Consider the following 18,525-nt stretch of genomic DNA (forward strand, 5'->3'; position numbering starts at 1 on the left):
AGGGCATCGCGCGCTCTGGCTTGGAGGTACATGGGCCTGGTGCGCCTCTGTCACACGTCCAGGGTCGGTGTGTTCCGTAGAGCGATGGCGCCGCAACCGATCTTGCTGAGCCCAAGCGCTGTGGCAAAGCATGGTATCAAAATCCGCGCGAACGAATCCGCGTTCCGTGAGAACAGCGCGACGATTGTGATGCCGTCGAAGGAGGCTGCCTTTCTCAACCCTGTCCAGGAGTTCAACCGTGACCTGAGCACGATCGCGATCATTACGTGGAGTAAGATACTGGACTGCGAGAAGCGTCAACGTTTCGACGCGCGTATGAAGGCCCGCAGCAAGCGCAGCAAAACGTCGGAACCAGACGCTAAGCGACTCAAGACAGGTACGTACGACACTGTCTCACCCCCTCGCTAGACCAAGATGAGGCACCTCGGGAGTATCAGCCGTACAAATTCAAGGCGCTAGAAGCGCTTAGTGCTACAGGCCTGCGCAGTATTCGATACGCCAAGGAAATCCCGCTGCTAGGTTCCGTCCTCGCCAACGATCTCTCCGCCACCGCTGTGCAAGCACTGCGACGGAACCTGGCGCTCAATTTCCCCCCTGATCGCCCCCTCGAGGAATGGGCGCCTCTCCAGGCACACGAGGAGAAAGAGGAAACGCCAGCGCAGGAGGAAGAGAAGCATGACGTTCACGCTATGGACGCCGAGGAACCGCCATCGATGAAGATTCATCCTGAGTGCAAGGTCCATGTGAACCAGGGCGACGCGATTACCCTCATGTATAACCACCGTGACTTGCCGCTGCGTTTCGATATGGTCGATCTGGACCCCTACGGCACAGCATCACCGTTCCTCGATGCGGCGGTGCAAAGCGTGATAGATGGCGGGCTGCTGTGTGTCACTTGCACAGACTTGGCTGTGTTGGCCGGCCACAACTACCCGGAAAAGTGCTGGTCGCTGTATGGCGGTGTGAGTATCAAGGCAGAATATAGCCACGAAGCGGCCTTGCGTCTCGTCCTGCATGCCATTGCCTCAGCGGCGGGTAAGTATGGCCGCTACATCCAGCCGATGCTCTCGTTGTCGATCGACTTTTACCTGCGTGTATTTGTGCGTGTGTGGTCACGCCCTGAGACGGTGAAGCAGAACGCGTCCAAGACAGGCCTGGTGTACACTTGCTCGAAATGCAGTGCCTTCCACGTACAGCCGATGGGTCGTGGTACTGCTTCGACCAATGCCAAGACCGGCCACGCCATGTGGAAGTTTGGCTCGGCTTCGGGTCCGCCCACTGATACCCACTGTGCTGAATGTGGCGGCTCCTTCCACGTCGGCGGACCGATGTGGTTTGGTCCCTTGCACGACAAGACATTCTGCAATGAGCTGCTAGCTACGCTGGATAGCGGCATGCACTCTGTGCATACCGAGCCGCGCATTCGCGGTATGGTTACCACGGCGCGAGACGAATTGGATGTGCCTTTCTATTTCCACCCAGCGAAGGTCGCTGGCCTGTTCCACTGCGCTAGTCCGTCCATGTCGGATGTCCTGTACGTATTTGTGCACTAACAGTAGCAACGGTCTTCTCAATGCTGGTTTCCGTGTATCTCGATCTCACTGTATTCCAGGGTCGGTCAAGACGGATGCGACGCGAGCTGATGTCTACGATTTGTACCGTACATGGATTCGCACGCATCCCGTGAATCCGGAGCGGCTGAAGGAGGGATCGTCAGCCAAGGGCCTGCTTTCGCGCGTCGATGACGATGGTATGCCTATGACGCGACGCGACTATGACTTGGCCACAGAGCACCCAGAGACCAACAAGGTGATCCAAGGCGCGCAGACAGAGAGCAAAGCGGTGCGCTACCAAATGAATCCCCAAGCCAACTGGGGCCCCGGTACTGCTGCCAAGGGCCACAGGAAACGCGTCCACCGCAGCTTGGCGCCTGAAGAAATCGCACGACGCACGCAGGAATGGCGTGAGAAGAAGAACGAGGATACTGCCTAAAACATAGCATGTGTGGCTCTACATAGAGAGGAAACGCGGTATATACATGCTATACGACCTTGGTCGCCAAGCTGAGGATCTTGCCCCAGCCTCGTTCGCGAAGCTCACTCGATACGGCACCATTCACACGGGTGCCAAGCGGCTCCTTACGGTTGTTCAGGAGAATGCATGCATTGTCGTCAAACTTGACAACACGGCCATCAGGGCGCTGCGACTCCTTCTTGGTGCGGACAATCACAGCATGCCGAACATCACCGCGGCGCACCTTCAAAGCATTGGAAGAGCTACCGGGGACCTGGTTCGTGGGAATCGGCTTGGCCTTCTGCACGACAACCACGATTTCGTCGCCTACACGACCCAAACCCTTAGAGCTCTTGTACCGAAGCACATTGATGCACTCGGCCACCAAACCGCCCGAGTTGTCGATAATCTGACGAGTGAGCCAAGCACGCAATACCTACCGACATCGTTGCCTTGAGGCCCAGCATGTTCGCCAGCAAAGAGGCACACCGACGACGTCGCACACAACGTTCGACGAGGAGCTCCTTCGTTATGATCACGTGATTTAGCCGCGCTGCGTCTACGATCTGGGCGTGCACGGATGTTTCGCTTCCCAACATCATGGCGCCGACTAGCCGCATTTACCTTACCCGACACGCTCAGGCGATGCATGTATGTGGATGATGGCGTGATAACAGTACAAAGAATGTGTCAGAAGACACGACCATTTCCGACGCCGTCCTCACGCCTCTTGGCCATCAACAGGCGGCTCGTTTGGCCACGCTCACACCAGAAATTCAGTCCGTCGCCGAGGTGATTATCTCCTCGCCACTTCGACGCACGCTCCAAACCACAGCGGCTGGATATGCACCGGCGATCGAGCGTCTAGGAGGGCATGCTAACATTGTATGTCTGCCGCAATTGCAGGGTAGGTACGCCTACGTAGCCCGCTGACCGACAGAGTGCAGCCACAACCCTTGTGATACTGGCTCCGCACGCGAGATCCTTGAGTCACATCCAGAGTTCAGCAAGTACAACCTGAGCCTCCTTACGCCTGAGTGGATCAGCAAGAAAGACTTTTATGGTGCGTACCGCTTTCGCTTATGATGTCAGCGTCGGATGCAGCAGCCCTGCAAGCCCGTGCGCAATGGGTGCGTCAGTACCTCCGGGACCGCAAAGAGGAGTACATTGTGATTATGGCGCATGGTGACTTTCTGCGTTGCCTCACGGGCCAGCCTGACTCGGTAGGTCGTTGCAAAAGAAGTAACTAACATACCAAGTACTGGGGCAACGCGGAAGTGCGCTTGTTCCAATTTGACCCAGAGCATGTTACGACTGAGCAGTGCCCACTGATGCAAGTCGACATGATTGCTACAGGTGACTGGCAGGGAGAGCCTACAGCACAGGCTGTGCAGGAAGCGCAAGCTAGGTAGGTGTATGCCACGACTCACACCACAGCCTGGAAGCTATGGAGCAACGTGTGAAGAAAATGTACGTATGCCCTTCTCTAACGAGCCCGCAGTCAAGCCTCCCTTGCATCGCAAACCAACGAGCTGGAAGAGCTTGATCGCCGTCTCGCTGAGGCGGACCGCAAACAGGTCGAAGTACGTTCCCATCCCAGCAGTCTGACGTTGGCAGCTTGAAAACCACTTGGCCTAACAATCATGCCCGATATACTCTTGGAACTACATGATGAAAAGTATACGTAGACTAAACGTCATAATGAACACGAGACAGAATTACATTAGCCCTGCGCACATTGCACCTGCGGACCACCAGCTGGGTCATCTTCATCCATATCATGAGAGCCAGATGGGCCAGTGCGTGCGCGGTGAGCCTCGTGTTCGTCAATGTTGTCCATCACCACATCCTCAACATCCACATTCTTCGGCAGCGAGGCCTGGGGCATACGGGGCGGCAGCGCCTTTTCAAGGAGACCCATCTGCTCCTCGCTCAGCGAGTCGGGGAACTTCACACTCAAGTTAACGTACAGGTCACCCATCTCATGGTGGCGGTACGACGGCATACCCTGGCCACGAAGCACTTTCATATCGCCAGGACGTACAATCTCACCCGCCGGGATCTCCACGGAAAGTGCGTGGTCATCCAGATGTTCAATATTCACACGACCACCCGCCAACGCCGTCAAGAGATCCACTTCCACACTCACGAAGAGGTCGTTCTTCTTGCGCTTGAAGCGCGGGTGGGGCTGCTCGTCCACCACAATAATCACATCACCAGGCACGGTGTTCGGCGCCTGGTCAGCCTCCTCCTTGAACGTAATCTGCTGGCCATCTTCCATACCCTTGTCGATACGGACCTCGAGGACCTTACGTTCCTGTGTCACTTTCTTGCCGTGGCATGCCGTGCAGCGATCCTTGGCATCAATCTGCTCGCCAGCACCCTGGCAGTCTGGGCAGGTCTGCTGCATCTGCTGGATCATCGGACCCACTTGACGCATTACAATCTTAATACCTTGACCATGGCAGGAATTGCAGGTCTTCACAGAGCCTTCCTTACCACCACGACCATCGCACTTCTTACAAAGAACATGCTTTTGAAGAGCCAGCTTCGTCAACTTGCCCTTGTACAGGTCTTCCAGGGTAACCTTGACACGGTGCACGAGGTCCTTGCCCTTCCGCGGGCCACGAGGACGGCCACCACCGCCAAAGAAGCCGCCACCACCGCCAAACAACTGTGAGAACAGGTCCTGGGGGTCCATACCACCACCCATACCACCTTCGCTCAGACCTTCCATGCCGAAACGGTCGTACATCTCACGCTTGTCCGGGTCAGAGAGCGCCTCATATGCAGAGGTGACCTCTTTGAAAAGCTCCGGGTCACCACCCTTGTCAGGGTGAAGCGCCAAAGCCTTCTTACGATAGGCCTTTTTCAGCTCGGAATCAGATGCGTCAGGCTTCACACCGAGCAAATCATATAGCTGTTATACGTTAGTATTCTGCGTGGATCCACGAATCGGGCACATACCTTCGTTTCCCTAGTATGTTAGTACACTCAACAACGCTTTCATACGTACTTCACCATGGTATATACTCGTAGACCAGGTCGTCCGACTTGGCACTGTCTTGCGGAAAAAGTGTGCCACACGAGTTTGTCGCGCGTATTTCAAGGCGCACCTCCTAATTGCACCACCGCCTATGGCAACGAACTTGAGCTGCAGCAACCTACATCTCGAAGATGTCGATTGTTCCAGCGGCTTCTATGCAATCACCGCCCATTTCCTCCACCCTATCTCACGTGATGATGAATAAGCCAAGTGGAGGCTATGACCGCGGAGGATATCTCGTGGTAAGGCGAGGGCAAAAGCGGGGTAATAGGCAAGCGCCGTGGGCTTATCGCACCTTTCCTTAGTTTTATGGTGCACACCGACGCCACCTTTCCAGAAACGACGTCCAATCTGCCTAGAAATTATCATGAGCCTCTTGTAAACCAGACATACAAACGCACTCTGTCATCATTGACAGATACTCCACCCTGTCCGTCGGAGCAGCTACCGTATGCATGGCAAGGCAAGAGCAAGTCACAGCCTCACTTATGGTCGCGCATCAAGTATATCGTGATTGGGAGCTTATTGATTCTGCTTGGCATGGTTGCCGGAGCCTCTCTTGTAGCATGGTGGCTCCACTCGGCTTCACGCCCGGCCTTTTCGCTAGGTAATGCCTACCCATCCTCTCATGTACAGGCGATCATCGACATGGCGAACAGTCCTGTCCATCTCTTGAAGCGTAGCGAAGAGGGATCAACTGACAACAGCAATGAATCGCTTCCAGAAGGTCAGAAAGTTGCCTTCGGCATTTTGATCCCTATTCTTGTCATTCTGTCTGGCATTTTTGCCGGTCTAACGCTAGGTTATATGTCGTTAGACGAAACACAGCTTCAAGTGCTGATGGCCCAAGGTAGCGAAAAGGAGCGTTGGTATGCGCAAAGAATTGCTCCTGTACGCAAAGATGGGCATTTGCTGCTTACCACCCTGCTCATTGCCAATATGATCACCAATGAGACACTGCCAATCATCGCGGACCCAGTCCTGGGCGGTGGTATCCAGGCAGTCATTGTGTCCATTGTCCTTGTGGTCATTTTTGCTGAATTGATTCCGCAAAGTGTCTGCTCGCGCTATGGTCTGTTTATCGGTGCTCATATGGCGATGTTTACGCGGGTGATTATGATCATCTTGTGGCCGGTAGCCTGGCCCGTTTCACGCGTGTTACACTATGCGCTGGGTCCGCACCATGGTACTATGTATCGCCGCGTGGAATTGAAAGAGCTGGTTACGATGCATGCGGCTGCTGGTGGCAGAGGTGGTGACTTGAAGCACGACACTGTCACAATTGTCGGCGGTGCTTTGGACATGCAAGTAAAGGTGGCCAAGCAGGCTATGACACCGATTGATCGTGTCCATATGCTTCCTATTACAGCTCGCTTAGATTATCCCACACTTGAACGTATCGTTCGATCAGGACACTCGCGTATACCTATATATCAAGACATTGATGGTGATATGCAGGCCTCTGGCGTGTGGACGCCACGAATCAAGTCTTCGGACACGTCTTCACACAGAACTCCATCCCAGCCGGTGGCTCTTACTGATTCGCCTACCATGATGGATGGCAGTACGCACCCACTAACGAATAATCAATCGAGTTTGTACACTGAACCTCCTCAATCCAAAGTGCATCGTAAAATTATTGGTGCGCTGCTTGTTAAGCAATGCGTTCTTCTGGATCCAGAAGATGCCGTACCTGTCAGTGAACTCATTATCAACGCTTTGCCTACTGTACCTTGGGACGAGCCGCTGCTCAACGTACTCAATGTATTCCAAGAAGGACGCTCACATATGGCGATTGTATCGCCACATTCGGCTCGATCAACGAAACCAACCATTCCCGCTACCCACAATGTATCCACATCAGCCCATGCCAAAGAAGAAGGAGCGGAGACGGAAGCCGATCGTGAAATGAAGCTTCGAAAATTATCTCGTGTTCAGCGTATCTTGCATCGCCTGCGTGATTCGAGCGACCAGAACAAGACCGATCCTGAATCTGGCTTGAGCAATAGTGGTACATGGGCTTCGAAGCCCATTCTGGAACAAAACTCGTCGCCATCAGCTCCTATGGGCATTATCACGTTGGAAGATGTGCTAGAAGAGCTGATTGGCGAGGAGATTCTAGACGAGTACGATTCCGAAAACGAGGATGATATTGCCTCGGATTGGGATTGGGAAGGCAGTACTAAATCGGACGAGCCTTCCACGACCACCAACACGAAGGAAGCCCGCTTGTCGGCAGATACGGGCTCAGACGATTTGGTTGTGCCTATCGTCCTAGCCAAATCGCCTAAAGCTGCCTTGTCTTCCATGCCGACAGGGACCACGGCCGGCCTGAGCTTACCTCCGCCTGCAGTGCCAACGACGTCCTCCGAGCAATGAACACCAAACTTACACTCAATACTTTTGATCCACATAGACAATCAATCGATTTCATGGCATAAATGACTAACATATCGATAGGCTAGTATAACTACATGGCAAGTTTCTACCGGCCTCGGGGTAAGGAGTGGGAAATGAGCTGGTTACTGCTTGAGAGCAACCTTGTAAGGAGCGTCCGTGTTCTTGCGAACCTCCTCTTCAGTTACACCAGGCTGGAGCTCAACGAGAGTAAGACCGCCCTTCTCGCGGTCCACGTCGAACACAGCCAAGTCTGTAATGATGCGGTTTACGCAGCGCACACCGGTCTTCGGCAGCTTGGTCTCCGCCACGATCTTAGGGCGGCCGTGCTTGTCCACGTGCTCGGTCAGGACAATAACACGAGTGTTGTCCGGGTTCGACACCAGATCCATGGCACCACCCATACCCGGAACAAGCTTACCAGGAATCATGTAGTTGGCCAGGTCACCGTTAGCCGTAACCTGCAGGGCACCAAGCATGGTAATGTCGAGGTGACCACCACGGATGATACCGAACGAGTCCGACGAGTCGAAGAAGGCCGAACCAGGCAGGGTCGTGATCGACTCCTTGCCGGCGTTCACAATGCTCGGGTCGACCTGCTCCTCGGTAGCGGGGTACGGACCACAGCCAAGCAGACCGTTCTCGCACTGGAGGTGAACGTTCACGCCCTCCGGCAGGAAGTTCGGCACCATGTCGGGCAGACCAATACCGAGGTTGGCGTACATGCCATCCGAGAATTCCTTGGCAGCACGAGCCGCAATCGTCTCCTTCTTGACACCCTTCGAGCTAGGGCCGTCGCCCTCCTTCTTGGCGAGCACCTTCTTCTCCAGCTCCATAGGGAGAGTAGCCTTCACGATGCGATTCACAAACACACCAGGCAGCTGGACCTCGTCAGGGTCGATTTCGCCGATCTCAACGATCTCCTCCGCCTCAACAATGGTGATACGAGCGTTACGGGCCATCACATCGTTGAAGTTGCGGGCGTTACCGTGGAACACAATGTTACCGGCCTTATCAGCCTTTTTGGCGTAAACAAGAGCAAAGTCGCCGTGAACAGCCTTCTCCAGCAGGTACTTGCGGCCATCGAATTCACGCACCTCACGCGGGGGAGCGTACTCCTTGGGCACCATGGGCGCGTTGTTCTTGATCTCCTCCTCCGTACGAGGTTCGTAGCGAACAACAATTTCTCCGGTCTCCACGGCAGTACCGTAACCAGTAGGTGTGTAGAAAGCCGGGATACCGTAACCACCAGCACGAATCTTTTCAGCCAGCGTACCCTGCGGGCAGAGGTGCATCGACACCTTACCGGCATTGTACTGGGAAGTGAACTCACGGTTGCCGCCAACGTACGAGCTCATAGCAAGACCAATCTGGCCATTGCGAGCAAGGATACCAATTCCGTGGCCTGGGGTACCCATGTTGTTCGAGATGATACGCAGGTCCTTCACATCCGGGTACTCACCCAGAGCGGTAAGGAGAGTGCGGGGAGTACCCGACAGGTCGAAACCACCAACGAGAACAGTATCACCCGACTTGATGTCCTTCACGGCCTCGGAAGCCTCGAGGATCTTGATCGACGAAACGACCTGGAAACGAACCGGGGCAGCTGAGAAGTGACGGATACCCACACGGGCCTCTTTGCGCAGAACAGAGCGGACCGATGCAAGCATAACTGGCAAGTAAAGGGAAAAAGGAATAAGGAACCTTCCTCAAGTCTTGGCAAGGATTTTTATATAGTTGGGCTTGCCGCCACAAAACGCCCTTGGGGCACAGGCACAGCTTCATTGGCTGCCTCCACCGCTCCCAGGCCAGCCATGATGTTGAAACAGCCGACGACCGCGGTGTTATCTCGGCTTCCGAAAACATGTTGGCCAAGTGATATTTTTCATCAGGCACCAGCAGCACAGACGATCCGCTTTGTTAGGACACCAAGTCTTCATCCAAGTGGTCAAGCGGTGGTGCATTTTGCGACCTCTACGGAGGCGCAAGCATGGGCCAATGTGGCGTCATCGGTCCGTATCGGAGGTGAGCCGATATCCGCAACGCTGTATGACACAGACCAGCTTGCCTCGTATGTGCGGGAGATGTATGCCAGAGTACCGCGCGATGTGGTAGCCGTTATGGATATGATTGCTGCCGAGCCGATGCACTCTGTGCTGCTGCGAAACATACCCTTTCATACCACTGCCGACAAACTCACAAAAAAACTGCAGCGAAGTTATTCTCTAGCCCCAACAAAAAATACCCAGCTTGTTTCTTGGCATCTTACCAACATGCTAGGGTACGAAATGCCTAAGGGACCATGGGATAGCATTGTAAAAATACCGCACCAGGACCCAGAGAGCACATCCGCCTGGTTTTTGGTCCGACTCCAATCCGTGTCCGAAGCCATGCGCTTGGTACGATCGTGGCACAGGACTCGATTTTTACCCCAGAAATTTACACTGGCGCATACGGGGGATCGTTATGTCGTCGAGGCCCAGCTCATGTATTAATAGACAACAAGTTTTTCTTATGGGGATGTATAGAATGTAAATATATATGATCAAATGACACGACATAATTAAAGGCGCTGCACGAGGGCCTGAATGTCAGAATCAGGCGGTACATCAGCATGGATTACCCGGCTCCGTAGGCGGTACACAAGCGCCTCCGCACGACGCAGCACGGTTGCGGCATCCATATGATTTGACAAGGACTGCACATACATTAAGACTTCGTCAAAAGTCTTCAAGTGACGTTCCATCACATCTGCATGACTCTCCAAAATTGCAAGGGAGAGGAAGAGCTCAAAGTGTGTGCATAAGGGCCAGTCCCCTGAATTTTGTGAACACCAGCTCGAGGCCCAGATCGCTTCCCAAAGTCGAAGCACGTCATCCAAAGCAAACTCACGCTTGAAACACACAAGCAGCCAGCGGAAACAGAAGAAGAAATGGAGAGCGTCAATCGATTGCAAATACATATACAGTCGCGGACAGAGTTCCGCAACTAAGCGCTGAAGAAGCACAAGTTCTTGGCGCATACCTGATTGATCTTCCACGTAAAATCCGCCCCAGCGACGCATGAGGGCCACAAAGGACCAAAACGCTTTAGCTTCATCACCATCGCAGGCCATGTAGCAGACAAGGCACAAATCACTCATGCCCTGGACGTATCCTTCAAGGGATGGAATCAATGGATCTTCTTTGGATTCGGCGTAGACAACAAATGTCAATAGGATGTCGCTCAAAGCATACAAATGCGGATTGATCTGCGATGCAGACGTGCCTTGATGCGAAGGCCGATCCCAGCTGCTCTGCTGCATACGAGAGAACGTATCTGTACGTGGTGGGGTATGGAAGAATGCATGCTTTGTATCAGCACGTAGACAATCGATCCAAATGCGGTGTTGCGAAGCTTCTGCATGGGCTGACAGTGGCCGCTGGCTCGTTGCCCAAGATTCGTATAGTTTTAAGTACGCCTTCGCATCTTCGTCAGCAATATGCTCTCGCTTCTCCACTTCCATAACCATAGGGTGAGCGCCTAGCAGATAAGGCCATAGCAGAGGACGTGCGTTCTTCTCAAGTCCGCGGCGGAAAATATGCTGAGCTAGTACATTGACCTTGGAATTATTTTGCATGAGGAGCTCGCAGTCCTGTACACTAAGAGGCTTGAGCCCTTCCTCGACACCAGGTATAGTTGGCAGCTTTGTCGCGCCAAGAAGATCTTCTGCCTCCATAGCTGGGCCTTCTTCCATCGCACGCTCTGCAAGTCGATTCAGTTCGCCTTCATGTGCGATTTGCTGGGCCCATTTTGCCAAGTACACTCGGGCAGAATCAAATTCCAACGTTTGCTTGGCTTTGTCATGGTTGTTGGTGGATGTGCTGACCATGTAGGGCCCTGCTTGTGATGTAGATACATGAGGCGTAGCGTGGCGTAAAAGTGGATGAGAAAGAAAAGCATCGCGTGATTGTCGTGCGCCACGCGTTACATAAGAAAGCTGTGATAGAACAGAGAGCCGCGTCGATTTGGCCCACTCCGCCAATGTATCTGTGTGAGTTTTCTGTGGCTTTAAGGGGGTTCGACGAGCCAAAACAGCCTCAATCGCATCATCAGCGAAACGCGGCGTGAGGTGATATTCACGTTCTTGTAACGAAGGATGCACGAGAAAAAGTCCGTGATCTTGCAGGCTTACTACCAGATCGGTGTATGACTGGATAGCGTCGATCAGTAGGCGACCACCCCATTTAGATGTGCGTGGGTGGGTATCGTAAGGGTATGTGTGGAAGAATAGGGTATATGTATCTTGATTTTTCATTTGAATTTCCACAGAGCCGATCTGGCGCAAAGCTAGGGGAGAGCGAAGCCGAAACGAGTGGATGTCGGTGAGTGGAAGGGAGAGCGTATGGGTAGCAGTAGATGTCTCCGCTGTTTCAGCTTCAAAGTGCAGCGATAATGTGCCCTCGCTCACGTTTTTTGTGCTCGAAACCCACTGCACTGTACCGTACACATTATCGCTGGTATAGGCTGTGGGATGTTGAGACGCTTTGTCGGTCCATACCACAGCCATGGGCAAGGGATGTGGAGTAGAAGAGCGAGCCTGGCCTGCAGATGTAGAGAGTCAATGTGGAGTCCTCCTGAAACTGCCAATGATTTAAAAAAAATAAGTACACTATGCACTGCGATAAAAAAAAAATATGTATGATACATGCAGTATCGTCGCTAGGATGTACGTGTGGGTGCTGTAGACGAAGGCACCTGTTCAATTAGTCGTTCAATGGCTTGCAATGGCTTGCTCCCGATATGACCACCACCTGGAATGCGGATGCTGCCAGTATAGGGAGCTCCATTCGGATTTTGGGCTGCCAACATCACCTGACGTTGACGTAGAGCGTGCAATACAGGCCGTATCGTGTGCACCAGTCGCTCTCGGTCATGACCATGAAGTACTTGCAAGAAGCGCTGTAAAACATAATTCGCATATTGATCTTGCATCATGACGGTGGCCACACACAACGGCAGAGATCCCTCAAAGAGGAGTGGTAAGCACTCGGCTTCGACCGTGTCAAGAGGCGCCAGAAGCTCCTCCAGCAAGTCAGAGAGATCCTCCGCGGGGGCCACCTGTATCACATGTTCCACCACATTAGAGGCAAACTTGTGGCGGGAAAGTTGAAGAAGATGAGACTTCGTTACGTGTACAATTGCGAGCCTGTCGCTCATATCTCCATGTTGCAAGACCCATTGCACCACATAATTGCCGTACTGGTCTTGCATTAAACGCAAAGTATTCGTATGCATTTCATCCAGCAGGGGCCGTCGTTGGACCTCACTGCAGTAGGCAAATATACGCTGTAATACGCGACAAGAGTAACAGTGCGACGCCAGCGTCGACACATGACCTTGGAACGCTGATGCAATAAAATCAAGATGCTGGTGAGGAACTTGCTCCAAGATTTTCTGGATAACGTGATTGGCATTCTGATCACGTACACAGTCGAGCACATACGGATGCAGCTCCTCGCTCAGCTTGATCTTTTCAGCTTCTGGCACACGCTCAAAGGCTTTTTGCACGACACGACAGCCGTAGGTGCCGAGAGAAAGAGTGAGTACATGGCCTTCGAGCTGACTGCCCAAGGCTTGGACCTGCGCTGGTGTGCCATATTCAAGAAGCTTTTGAATCACATAGTTGCCAAACACATCGGCCATAAGACGACGCGACTCAGGATACAGTTCGTCAAACACTATTGTTCGCTCTTCCTGCGAGCAATGGTCCAGTTTTTCCTGGATAAGACGACTGCCATGCTGATCCATGCTGATTTCCGTAAGCTGGCCACGAACTTCAGCTAGGTTGAGTCGCGTCGACTCGTCCTGAGCAGAAGTGTGCTGACGCGTTAAACCGGCATCACGACGATGGCCACGACCGCCAGAGTGCGCACCGGTATCATGCCCTATAGCATTGTGTTGATGCCCACCTCGGCCACGCCCAGACCCACGACGGCGCATGGAAGCGTCATGTTCTTCATGCGTAAGGAGATCATGGCGAAGCTGGTGAGGGTGGCTTGATCCTTCATCGTCCAGCGATACGGGCGAATGAGTCGAGAGGGCAGCATTGCCTACCTGCACAGTGTCACCGAGGCGCAAGGTGCCAGGACGCCCAAACCATTTCCCTTCGTCACGATGCTTCCCACGAGGAGAGATGCTGCGCTCCTGCATAGTGGACTTGTTGTCATTGGCACGACCCAGTACATCCGGACTCTCTGGTAAGGTGGGCGAGCTGATAGGCGACATCGAGAACGGCTGATGCTGATAGGTGGGTGTGCCTGTATAGCGCGTGTATACAGTAGGCATACCTCCGCGACCTATAGAACGCCCAGGTCCTCGAGGAGCCATAGGAGGCGAGTCGTGCATGTTGCCTTTGGGTGTGCCGGGCCGCCGATCGCGAAGGGGATTGTGCATAGGCAGTTCGACAGGCATCGTCATAGATCGCATTCGTTGTGATAGATCATGGTCCACAGACGAAGAGGGCGACACATGATCGAATCGGTCCGGTCGTACACGTGGGGCAAACGACGGAGCTTGAGCGTCGTCATCGCCCAGAGCAATCGCTACAGAAGCCTCCGCATGAAGAGAAGATGTGTCGTCAGGTGAAGAGGAAAGAATCCCACCCAACGGCCCAAAGAAAGCGCCATCCGTTGGACGTGCAGAGCCTCGCTTGGACGAGTACTGGTTGCGGACATCGATATCGGTAGGACGCCAGTCCATCGTTCCAGTCAAAGAGGGAGATAAGATTTCCTCATTCGAGCGAGGGTTCAGGTTGGGAGACGCAGAAGGGAGATCTAGGCCGCCGAAGGCCCGGTGAAGAGGAGAACGTGTGTGAACAGTGGGATCAAAACCAAACGAGTCCATAGTCAAAGAGCGGTGGATAAGAGAACGTGGAGACGGGGCTCCGTCAGGGCGGAAAGAGTTCATGACGTGAGGGGGATTGCCAGAAGGCGCAGTCCAAGTTGGGCCCGTCGCCAAAATATCATCCACAGCATGAAGAAAATCGGACGCATTTCCTGTAAGAGTACGACGGGGCGCCCGAGGCGCATTGGGAAGCGCTGAAGAAGGGTTCATAGCCCCTGTGTCCCGTGCATGGGAGCTAGGGCCTGTGGTTCCATGCGTGGACCAAGACCCCGTGCGCTGAAGAGGATGCCCGGCCCGGATGGAGCTGCCAGGAGCACGTGAGTGAAACTCGAACCCACTAGACCGTGGGGGCCCAGCTCCAGCTTTCTGTGCAGACTGTGCATCGGATATGTCAGAGCCTGGTGGACGAGACATCTCTACTCCAACAAGCTAACCTACAATGCCACAGAGCCAACAAAAAGTTTAATGAGCAATCTGAAATGACTGACGAAGAGGGGCACGGTTTCGACTGAACGTGAGGAGAAAGCTTAGTCAGCGAGCGCTACCTATCATAGGAACACCCAAATGGCCGCTCAAGCAATTCGTCAGAAAGCCTCTATCTCCGAAAGCGGCAAGCCTTTCTCTCCAGCGAAAAGAGTCACACAAAAGTAGACGCGCATAGACACTATATCATAGGAACGACCCTAATATGGCATTTTGACTCTACGACCAGGTGCATGTAATCAAATACACCCGTCATCGAGGTATACTAAATCATGCATGCTATCCACAGTCATGATTCGAGATTTACTTGAGTTGAGCAGACCAAACGTTCTTGATCACTGTATAGGTTAGCATCGGTCATCACATAAAACGCCAACACCATATCAAAAACAAAAAGAATGAAGGAAAAGACAATATTTGTAGCAGAGGTCTGACACTCGTGTAACCCATGGAAGAGAGTCGGCGAGCTCTTATTCCGCTGCCATACTTATTCTTCGCTTCATTAAAAATTGGAATCCTGCCCCTGTCGTGAAATGAGGTGTATACCTCTCGACGAGGCGCAGACTGTCAGAAGCGGGCAGGTTGTCATGGTATTCATTCATTCTTCACATCCTTGATATGGCGTGGGTCAGTCATACGTACAGCCAAGGTCCTGGGCAATGCGGTTGATCGAGTCGTCGCCCTCACCGTGGTGACGGACAGCACCCGAGATAGGGATGTTGGTGGTCGAGCCCGGGATCATCTTGCCGTTCTCGTCCACATCGGCCACAGCAATCTGGACTGAGGCGTGGTCCTTGGCCTCAATCAGGCGGCCAGTGGCAGCGCACTTGCGGGGCACGTAGAGGTCGACAAGCTCACCCTGTACTGGTTAATATCATGCTTTTAGAAGAGCAGCACAACACATACGTTGATATTCTCCATGGTGTTAGGCAGATGGTCGGTTCCGGCAGCCAGGACGAAGGCTTCGTCGAGCTGTTGGATTCTATCACGTGATTCATATAGTTGTACTCAAGTCGATGAACAATGCTGACCAAGACCCATGCAGCCGCATGCGCACGATCCACATCGCGTGGTGGCCCTCCAGACCTCACACCAACATCTGCGACATGTCGGACGTAAGTAAAGTCTCCGACGCCTAAGATATTAACATGTTATTGAATACAGGTACATGAATACCATTTTGATGTGAAGATGACTTGCTCGGCTTGCTCTGGAGCCGTGGAACGTGTTTTGGGAAAGCTGGATGGTATGTATAGGTACGATTCACACGCAACAGGTGTAAAGTCTTACAATGTGAATCTGGAACAGCAAACAGTAAATGTCCAGGCCACAGCCCCCTTTGAGACGGTACTTGAGAAGATCAAGAAGACTGGTAAGGAAGTCCTCTCAAGCAAGGTGGTCTCATAACGATGAAATAGTATGCAATATACTGCCTCTGTTCTATAGACGTTATACGCCTCAAACTATCCCTGTGCTCTATGTGGACGCAGCACCGAGAGCAGATCGTGCCAGAACCATTTCCAGCGCACCATTGACTTGGAACAACTGCGTTTGCAAGCGCATTTCTTCCGCTAGCTTGGCCCAAATACGACCAAACAGATCGTCAATGATGGGCGATTGGCCTAACACGGAGGCGTATGTATCGATGACCATATTCAGTGTATCACACACAAGGCTGGTGAATTGCGGGTTCGTTACATGACGAAGTAGGAAGCGCAGAAGCGGCTCGAGTGTGACGTCGTCACGCCCAGAGATGGCACGTCGCAAGCCATCAGCTTGTCCACTAGGGGAACGACGAATAAGCTCCATGATAAGAGCGAATGTCACACTTGCAGGAACGCCCTGTTGAAGACTCGCGTCCAAAGCATCACGGTACCTGAACGCTTTAAGCAGTTGGTCGTACCGCTTCAATCGTTTTCGTCGTGTCGATTCCACAGTCAGCTCGTCCACACGCGTAGCTGCACTGGCACGCGTGGGGCCATTCGTGCCTTCACCACCATCAACAAAATGCTGGTAGGCGCCTGTGCGGAAGGCTGCACGTCGGCGCTCTCGGCTCTCGATCTCACTAGCCTTGAGTTCTCGTTTACGAATGCACAGCGTTCCATCAGACATACCCACAGCAATATGACTTTCATCGGGGCTGACAGCTAAACTCAAAATAGGAGCTGGGTAGCGCATTGTATGTGTCACGCGATAGTCTTGTGCAGGGTCATATACCTTAACGAGATGGTCCAAACCACCACTCAACAAACGCATGCCACCTTCACTGGATTCGGACGTAAATCCAGCGCCTGAATCCACAGACAAAGCCAGCTTGGTAATCGTTTTTTGGTGATTGGAGATGGCATGAGTGCAACGGCCACCGCTCATCAAGTCCCACACACGTAGCATAGGACCTCCAGCACTAATAGCAATACTTCCACCGCCAGTAGGATATATAAGGACATCTTCCACAGGTGCGCCATGCTCCATGCACATGGCTTCGCCACCATTTTCACTCATGCGCAGGTCCCATAGGCGCACAGTGCTATCGTATGAGCCCGAGAGAATGATGTTAGGATTCTCCGGTGACACAGTACCGGCACGCACATAATCCAGATGCGACTCAAAGCGACGCAACTCTTTTTGCTCCGGCATGTCCCAAAGTCGGACGGTGCGGTCATCGGATGTCGTGAGGATTTGTGTCACTTCAGGCGAGAATTTGGATACATGTACGGGCATTTGGTGCCCTTTGAAAGATCGCAAAATTGTTCGCGAGTTGGTATCAAACACTTGAACAGCGCCAGTATCCTCGCCTGCGACAAGCAAACGAGCATCAGAGCGAAAATGAGCACTTCGTGCCACGTCTTTGAAACGCGTGATGGTTTTAACAGCACGACTAGTCCGCATACTGTAAATCTGTACGCGTGTGCCTGTCGTTACGGCAAAACGACCTCGTGATCCAGCCATGGAAGATCCACTCGTGCCGACATCATCATGACTTACAGCAGCAGGAGCAAAATGAATGGAAGTAACAGGCGCAAATTCCTTTAAGAAAACTGGGGACTGGAATTGGTTTCTCCAATACTGGGATTCAGATTGAGTGCGCAAAGATGGCGCCGCTTTCGCCGTAGGCGGTGCCCTCAGCGGCTGATACTCCATCGTGGCCACCAAGCCGTGCAGACGTATCGTTGGAAATTTTTCGCTCGCGGCACGTGATGCTGGTTGTGGCTCCTCCACCTCAACGCCGCCATCCACGCATCTGTGGGGTATCAGTGGCACCATGGCAGAAGCCGGGCGCAATGATAAGTACTTTCAGTACAGTAGCCCTGAGGAGTTACAAGCGGAGCTCGTCGGGGACAAAAAATCGGCTATATCAAAAGGTGCATTTTCGAGAAAGAAGGCAGCGATGAAACGGATTATCGCCAATGCTACGATGGGCAACGACATGAGCTCCCTGTTCCCTACGGTGGTCGAATGTATGGGTCTTCCTGATCTGGAATTAAAGAAAATGGTGTATTTGTATTTAAACAATTATGGACGGATCAAGAAGGACCTTCTTCCGTCTTGTATCAATAATTTTCTTGCGGATGCCAAAGACGCAGACCCCATGGTTCGATCATTGGCGTTGCGAACAATGTCCTCGTTACTGACAGCGGAGATGGTACAAGCGCTATTGGACCCCTTGCGTATATCCATATTTGACAAAGCATCTGTCGTGC

General features: G+C 52.9%; 11 protein-coding genes across 11 annotated transcripts; 4 read left to right on the forward strand and 7 right to left on the reverse strand.

Annotated features, from left to right (window-relative positions):
- Positions 1-84: 84 nt before the first annotated feature.
- On the forward strand, positions 85-1,992 carry Malapachy_0714 (dimethylguanosine trna methyltransferase; the record flags this gene model as incomplete). The annotated part of the gene is made up of 3 exons (XM_018135228.1): positions 85-376; positions 409-1,534; positions 1,557-1,992. The coding sequence occupies 3 exons, from the start codon at positions 85-87 to the stop codon at positions 1,990-1,992; spliced, it is 1,854 nt and encodes a 617-aa protein (XP_017992555.1).
- A 49-nt stretch (positions 1,993-2,041) lies between these two features.
- Malapachy_0723 (mitochondrial 54s ribosomal protein 38 34) lies at positions 2,042-2,480 on the reverse strand (the record flags this gene model as incomplete). Its single annotated transcript, XM_018135237.1, has 2 exons — positions 2,042-2,422; positions 2,454-2,480. The coding sequence occupies 2 exons, from the start codon at positions 2,478-2,480 to the stop codon at positions 2,042-2,044; spliced, it is 408 nt and encodes a 135-aa protein (XP_017992611.1).
- Positions 2,481-2,613: 133 nt separating this feature from the next.
- Positions 2,614-3,099, forward strand: Malapachy_0720 (hypothetical protein; the record flags this gene model as incomplete). Its single annotated transcript, XM_018135234.1, has 3 exons — positions 2,614-2,664; positions 2,698-2,920; positions 2,954-3,099. The coding sequence occupies 3 exons, from the start codon at positions 2,614-2,616 to the stop codon at positions 3,097-3,099; spliced, it is 420 nt and encodes a 139-aa protein (XP_017992608.1).
- A 637-nt stretch (positions 3,100-3,736) lies between these two features.
- On the reverse strand, positions 3,737-5,037 carry Malapachy_0726 (ydj1-mitochondrial and er import protein; the record flags this gene model as incomplete). Its single annotated transcript, XM_018135240.1, has 3 exons — positions 3,737-4,933; positions 4,981-4,990; positions 5,030-5,037. The coding sequence occupies 3 exons, from the start codon at positions 5,035-5,037 to the stop codon at positions 3,737-3,739; spliced, it is 1,215 nt and encodes a 404-aa protein (XP_017992606.1).
- A 670-nt stretch (positions 5,038-5,707) lies between these two features.
- Malapachy_0718 (hypothetical protein) lies at positions 5,708-7,438 on the forward strand (the record flags this gene model as incomplete). Its single annotated transcript, XM_018135232.1, has 1 exon — positions 5,708-7,438. One exon carries the CDS (start codon positions 5,708-5,710, stop codon positions 7,436-7,438), a length of 1,731 nt encoding a protein of 576 aa, XP_017992549.1.
- A 143-nt stretch (positions 7,439-7,581) lies between these two features.
- On the reverse strand, positions 7,582-9,126 carry Malapachy_0722 (succinyl- :3-ketoacid-coenzyme a transferase; the record flags this gene model as incomplete). Its single annotated transcript, XM_018135236.1, has 1 exon — positions 7,582-9,126. One exon carries the CDS (start codon positions 9,124-9,126, stop codon positions 7,582-7,584), a length of 1,545 nt encoding a protein of 514 aa, XP_017992610.1.
- Positions 9,127-10,019: 893 nt separating this feature from the next.
- Malapachy_0753 (tbc) lies at positions 10,020-11,327 on the reverse strand (the record flags this gene model as incomplete). The annotated part of the gene is made up of 1 exon (XM_018135267.1): positions 10,020-11,327. One exon carries the CDS (start codon positions 11,325-11,327, stop codon positions 10,020-10,022), a length of 1,308 nt encoding a protein of 435 aa, XP_017992380.1.
- Positions 11,328-12,157: 830 nt separating this feature from the next.
- Malapachy_0737 (puf3-transcript-specific regulator of mrna degradation) lies at positions 12,158-14,341 on the reverse strand (the record flags this gene model as incomplete). The annotated part of the gene is made up of 1 exon (XM_018135251.1): positions 12,158-14,341. One exon carries the CDS (start codon positions 14,339-14,341, stop codon positions 12,158-12,160), a length of 2,184 nt encoding a protein of 727 aa, XP_017992662.1.
- A 786-nt stretch (positions 14,342-15,127) lies between these two features.
- Positions 15,128-15,745, reverse strand: Malapachy_0732 (40s ribosomal protein s21; the record flags this gene model as incomplete). The annotated part of the gene is made up of 3 exons (XM_018135246.1): positions 15,128-15,162; positions 15,467-15,683; positions 15,731-15,745. 3 exons carry the CDS (start codon positions 15,743-15,745, stop codon positions 15,128-15,130), a joined length of 267 nt encoding a protein of 88 aa, XP_017992659.1.
- Positions 15,746-16,015: 270 nt separating this feature from the next.
- On the forward strand, positions 16,016-16,231 carry Malapachy_0716 (copper chaperone; the record flags this gene model as incomplete). The annotated part of the gene is made up of 2 exons (XM_018135230.1): positions 16,016-16,070; positions 16,101-16,231. The coding sequence occupies 2 exons, from the start codon at positions 16,016-16,018 to the stop codon at positions 16,229-16,231; spliced, it is 186 nt and encodes a 61-aa protein (XP_017992557.1).
- A 69-nt stretch (positions 16,232-16,300) lies between these two features.
- Positions 16,301-17,965, reverse strand: Malapachy_0724 (wd40 repeat-like protein; the record flags this gene model as incomplete). The annotated part of the gene is made up of 1 exon (XM_018135238.1): positions 16,301-17,965. The coding sequence occupies one exon, from the start codon at positions 17,963-17,965 to the stop codon at positions 16,301-16,303; it is 1,665 nt and encodes a 554-aa protein (XP_017992604.1).
- Between the last annotated feature and the right edge of the window lie 560 nt (positions 17,966-18,525).

The sequence above is a fragment of the Malassezia pachydermatis genome, assembly GCF_001278385.1.
Source record: "Malassezia pachydermatis strain CBS 1879 chromosome Unknown scaffold3, whole genome shotgun sequence".
NCBI lineage: Eukaryota > Fungi > Basidiomycota > Malasseziomycetes > Malasseziales > Malasseziaceae > Malassezia > Malassezia pachydermatis.